General features: G+C 45.6%; 1 protein-coding gene across 2 annotated transcripts in view; it reads left to right on the top strand.

The window, feature by feature from the left end:
• Window positions 1–1,498: 1,498 nt before the first annotated feature.
• The window catches only part of CHST11 (carbohydrate sulfotransferase 11), a 258,138-nt gene continuing 253,636 nt past the window's right edge, over window positions 1,499–6,000 (top strand). The window contains exon 1 of one of the 2 annotated variants that reach the window (XM_068276916.1): window positions 1,499–2,098. In XM_068276916.1, the coding sequence (XP_068133017.1) occupies window positions 1,996–2,098 (103 nt within the window). In that variant the 5' untranslated portion in view covers window positions 1,499–1,995. Of the gene's footprint in view, window positions 2,114–6,000 lie in introns of both variants that reach the window. The other variant, XM_068276915.1, reaches the window with a different exon arrangement.

The raw sequence follows: 6,000 nt of genomic DNA, 5'->3' as shown, positions 1-6,000 counted from the left end.
ATGGACTGGGCATATATACCCCCTGGCTACATATACTGGGCATATATACCCCCTGGCTACATATACTGGGCATATATACCCCCTGGCTACATATACTGGGCATATATACCCCCTGGCTACATATACTGGGCATATATACCCCTGGCTACATATACCGGGCATATATACCCCCTGGCTACATGGACTGGGCATATATACCCCCTGGCTACATATACTGGGCATATATACCCCTGGCTACCTACTCTGGGCATATATACCCCTGGCTACATATACTGGGCATATATACCCCCTGGCTACATATACTGGGCATATATACCCCCTGGCTACATGGACTGGGCATATATACCCCTGGCTACATATACTGGGCACATATACGCCTGACTATATATACCGGGCACATATTATTCTCCTGGCTACATATACTGGGCATATATACCCCTGGCTACATATACTGGGCACATATACCTCTGGCTACATATACTGGGCACACATATCCCTGCCTACATATACTGGGCACATATACCCCTGGCTACCTGTTCTGTGGACATCTCTACCCCTGGCTACCTGTTCTGGGGACATCTATACCGCTGGCCACCTATTCTGGGGACATCTATACCGCTGGCCACCTATTCTGGGGACATCTATACTGCTGGCCACCTATTCTGGGGACAACTATAGACCTGGGGCTACCTATTTTTGGGGAACCACGTCAGATTGAGTGTATTTTGGAGAACTGCTGCCAGGTGAGAGGTGTCTACCATATTAAGGGGGCATTCTACCTATTTATGTGAAATGCTGTCTATTTATGTGACTCATGACTGCTGAATTTGTCTTGTTGGGGGCCTCATGGTTACTGAATTTGTCTTGTTGGGGGCCTCATGATTTGTTGGGGGCCTCAAGATCGCTGAATTTGTCTTGTTGGGGGCCTCATGATTGCTGAATTTGTCTTGTTGGGGGCCTCATGATTGCTAAATTTGTCTTGTTGGGGGCCTCATGATTGCTGAGTTGGTTATGTTGGGGGTCTCATGATTGCTGAATTTGTCTTGATGGGGGGGGCTCATGATTGCTGAATTTGTCTTGGAACATGCTGGAAGGTACATACTGAGGGAGGGTGGGTGAGCGTGAGCCTGCTAACCTCCATATACATTTGGCTCCACCCATAACCACGCCCACATTTATTATGTGACCACGCCCCTTTTTGGCGCGGCGCAACCTTGACTTTGGGGGGCGCATTAATAGTCTTTGTCCCCGGGCGCTGAAAACCCTAGCTACGCCTCTGCAACTAGTGCTAGAAAAGTCCCAGGTCATCATTGCCACAGTGGTGAAGCAGCGGCTGATAATCTTCTTCCCCCGTAGGGTGTAAAGATGGCCTGCGAACAGCAGATGGCAGCGTCGCTGCTGATTTGGCACTTCATAACGGTAAACAAAAGAAGGAGGGGCCAGCTGCGCTGCTGGCCGGCGTCAGGCTTGTCTCGTCCATTCCCCGCTGTCAGAGCAGCTGAGGCTCTGACCGGTGTGCAGATACTCAGGCAGCTGCTCGCACCGTCACCCCCACCAGCCTCCTCCTATTGGCACTGGCCGCCCCTCCTCTGCCTTACATGCTACATTTCTGTGCATGCACACAGAGCATCCCCGGAGCCGCACAGCGGATAGCAGCATCCCCATCAGCCAGGCACAGGACCACACCGGAGAGCATCAATGAATGCAGCCAGCTAACACAGCACGCTCCATAGACACACTACAGAAGCCGGGGTCACTGCACAGCCTATGTCTGGCTAGAGCCATGCACACACAGGAGCATCGCTACAGACAGTGCGGGGCCGCGATGCTCCCTAATACAGTGTAGGCTTTCAGCCTGTGCCAGTCAATGCGCCCCCTGTGCCCCGCTGCGCTGGCAGCCCGAGGAGGAGACAAGAAAGGCACATAGAGGAGCAGGACGAGTTCAGGACACAGCCAGCCATCCGCAGCCAGCCTCTATCAGGCAGCAGCAGCACTATGAAGCAGGCACTCATGGAGGTCATGAGGATGAATCGGATATGCAGGATGGTGCTGGTCACTTGCCTTGGATCCTTCATCCTGGTCATCTTTTATTTCCAAAGTATGTTGCACCCAGGTAAGGGAGGCCTGTGCATGTACCCATCTGCTGCCCAGCTGGGCTCAGCCAAGGGAAGGGCATCTATACTGTGTGATAGGCAGCACTAGGGTGGGAGGGGGAGAAACTGCAAATTACACATGCAGCAAATTGCTAATTATTTGTTAGGCTTGCTGTGTGTTTGGTTGTGTTATTTCATAACCTAGTCCTATACCGAGCATGACTGGTTATGCTGTGTTTCATCCTGGTGTCCCTGGCACTTTATTGATTTGCCAGTATGGATTTGTGCCTGTCAGGGTGGACAAATGCATAATTCAATATCCAGGAGCCACATGGCCAGATGGCATGTGCTTCTATTGACAACAATACAAAATACTAATTAAAAAAGTTGGGTGCTTCTTTCATTTTAAATGTATTGGTTCTGTGGTCAATTAAACATGTACTGGCATTGTTGTTATTATTATTATTATTATTATTATTATTATTAAGACTTTTTACGTAAGCTTCTTTTAAATTTAAACAATCTTACATTTTTTTTTTTGCCCCTTTTTTGGCAACATTGTAAATTTTATACTGTAGCACTTGACATGCTTCCTGTGTTGTGTTGTATCTTCCATTCTCCCCAAACACTGGCCAAAAGGTAGTCCTCAGAGAACATGTATTTCACACTTGGTAGAATCACAGGTGAGTTGATTAGGGTGCTGAATGAAGCTGTGATTAGTACACCTGTCAAAGTGTTTGGCTATCTGGCAAACTAGGACTCCTAATTGGTCACTAGTGATGAGCAAATAGCTTAAAGGTCCGTACACACGCCGGACTGGAGGCAACGACGGGTCCGTCGTCACCTCCCGCTGGGTGGGCGTTCCAACGACAGTCCGGCGTGTGTACGCACTGTCGGCGGACTGATACGGCTGCTTCTGAGCGATCCGCCTGGCGGATCGCTCAGAGACAGCCGTATCAGTCCGCCGACAGTGCGTACACACGCCGGACTGTCGTTGGAACGCCCACCCAGCGGGAGGTGACGACGGACCCGTCGTTGCCTCCAGTCCGGCGTGTGTATGGACCTTAAGGCCCCTTTTACACTTAATCAGTTGGTATGCGTTAGTGCGCGTTGGTATGCGTTTTTCCCATAGCAGTGCATTGGGAAGAAGATTTCAGTTAAAACGCGTCAAGTGTGAAAGGCGCCATAGGAAAACATGGGACTTGCTTTGTAAATGAGTTTTCTTTCCGTTTTAACTGAGAGCGACTGATTAAGTGTAAAAGGACCTTGACTGTTAGATGATTTCTTCTGACAGGAAGCAGTCCAGAATTACAGAGAACAGAACTGCAATAGGTGCGATTTGCAAAGCTTTTTCACCTGTTTTTGCCTTATCTATGTTACATTTTTAAGCTCCCAAAGAGCAAAAATATAATACAATTAAAGTAAGAAAAGTAATACTGAAATGAAGTTAATCAAGAACAACTTACTTTGAGTGATTATTTTGCTTGTAAATGTGCTGAAAGGTTATTTTTATCAATAAGTTGATAAGTCATTTATGAGAAGTTTTGTGAATAGTGCCCATTGAGCGGGAGCAGAATTACCAGAACTAGTTGATGTTGAACTGGATATGTGCAAGGGGCTAACCAGAATATGAAAGCTAATGGTGATTAATGGTCATATGTGAGTATGAACCAGATCTTTGCATGGGCAAATCGCATTTTGAAAGCTAAGGATTAATTAACAGCTTGTTAAGTTGTCAATTATCAATTAATTTCCCTGTTCGGAGTAGTCCTGTGCAGATATCCAGTTCAGCCTCCAGCAATAACACTGGAAACTAGATTGGGGGAGTTTTTGTTTTAAAAGTTGAATTTCGGCTCGCAATATCTGCTTAGAACAGGTTTGAGGTTCACTGGCAGCAGGAGGCAGTGCACACTGGCAGCAAAGTGGGAATAAAGTTAGTAAACCAGTTGAAAATTGGATCCCTGGGTTTCCAAATTTTTTTTTTTCAAGTATCTTGGTTTCAAAGCTTTTGTCCCAGAAATAGGTGACTTTAGAGCTTCCAAATCACAGTATTGGGAGGGAAAAACATGGGTACACTTGAAGAAAATGGGATGTTATCTGATTAACAAGCAAATGCCACCATCTCAGGAATTTAAACTGAGCTTCTTACAGCAATAAGCTAGTTTCCACATACTTCTAGAGAACTGAGTTGAAAAGGGGTTTATTTTTACAGCTTTAAACACTGTTATTTTTATGACTTTGCTGTGTACTGGCCAGCTTTTTAGTAACCCATCAGGCCAATTCTGAGTTGATGCAGGATTATGCAAATACTGTTTGCAGCTTGAAAATGGACCAGTCGCATTAGACCGGTCCCAGTGGCATTAGACCGGTCCATTTTCAAGCTGCATAAATTTTAGCATAAGCCTGCCTCAACTCAGAACTATTTGAGGCGCCAGTCTAGTTTAGGAGACCCAGCAAGAAATCTCATAGGGAAATTCTCTACTAAAGTGATTGGGTGGACAGCACCCTCTCAAACGGCTAGGTTTCAGATAGGTTATAGTAAACTACTCCCACACTATTTGGCCAATCCAAACACTTTGTGCTGTGATTGGAGAACTCTTCCCTATGAGGTTTCCTGCTGGGTCCCCTAAACTAGACTAGTACCTTATTTGCACATCATTGACCATTCTGATAAGTTACACAGATAGGAGTATGTTTGTAATTTATTTGATGTAATTTTGTCATTGCATGTTACCATAAATGGTCCTACTGTAGGAATTTACCCTCTTGGCTTGGAAAGATTCCCAATTAAAACATGCTCACATCTAAAATTAAATTCATTATTTATTTATTTTTTACTGAAGTGAGTGGAGGCTGAATTGGAACTTTGCACAGGGTGCAGAAGGCTAATAATTAACGTAAAAGACTGTTGCGTTTCTGAACCTGATTAGCATTGTGCGCAGTCATGCTCCAGTCTCCTCACATTCTTATTCCCCTAGAGCAAGCAATTTACGTACAATAGAATATTAATCTCACTTCTAATGTATGCCAGTCACGCAGTACTATACAGTACTTTATTTTTTTATTTTTTGTGTGATATCTACAGTTGATAAATTCAGTGGCATCTGATGTTCAGTTCATCAGTTTGCATTGTGAGCTAATTGTGAAACTTACAGCTGAAGCCATGAATTGGCAGCAGAATGTAATGTATATTAATGCCCTTGTCAGGTTCCCCAATTTTAATTCCAAGTGTAATGCGTCTGCTGTGATCTAACCTTGCTGAATATTTCAGTGTAGTACCCAAACATTACTGACCATTCATTTTAGTCCTCAATGGCAGAAATGTTTTATTTGAAAGCAACTGAAATGGTCCACTGTAGTTTTGTTGATTAATAGTCTATACTCACTTTTCTCTGACTGTGTGCTGGAGATGGGGGGAATATATTAACCCGTACTGGGGTGGTGCTGAGAGTCTGTAGAATGGGGTACCATTATACATGCACAGCAAACATGTCACATACCGGTACACAATATAGATTTCATTTATTAGAGGGCCCTTTCTTATGGGCAGCTGCACTGCGCACTCAGTGAGCCGTTACCAGGCGGCAGCAGCAAGCAGTTGTGACTGAGTTCAACATTCTTTTCACTGCCTATCAACTGCTCCTGTGAAAGGGCCCTAATAGTATCGCAGCTTATTTCTATACAGCTTCAAACAAGTTTAACCACTTGCCGACCGCACGCTTATACCGGGCGTTGGCAAAGTGGCAGCTGCAGGACCAGCGACGCAGTATTGCGTCGCCAGCTGCAGGCTGATTAATCAGGAAGCAGCCGCTCGCGCGAGCTTCCTGTCAATTCACGGCGGGAGGCTCCGTGAATAGCCTGCGGGCCGCCGATGGCGGCTCGCAGGCTAAATGTAAACACAAGCGGA

Source organism: Hyperolius riggenbachi, chromosome 3 (genome assembly GCF_040937935.1).
Source record: "Hyperolius riggenbachi isolate aHypRig1 chromosome 3, aHypRig1.pri, whole genome shotgun sequence".
Taxonomy (NCBI): domain Eukaryota; kingdom Metazoa; phylum Chordata; class Amphibia; order Anura; family Hyperoliidae; genus Hyperolius; species Hyperolius riggenbachi.
This window is presented reverse-complemented; position numbering and strand designations above follow the sequence as displayed.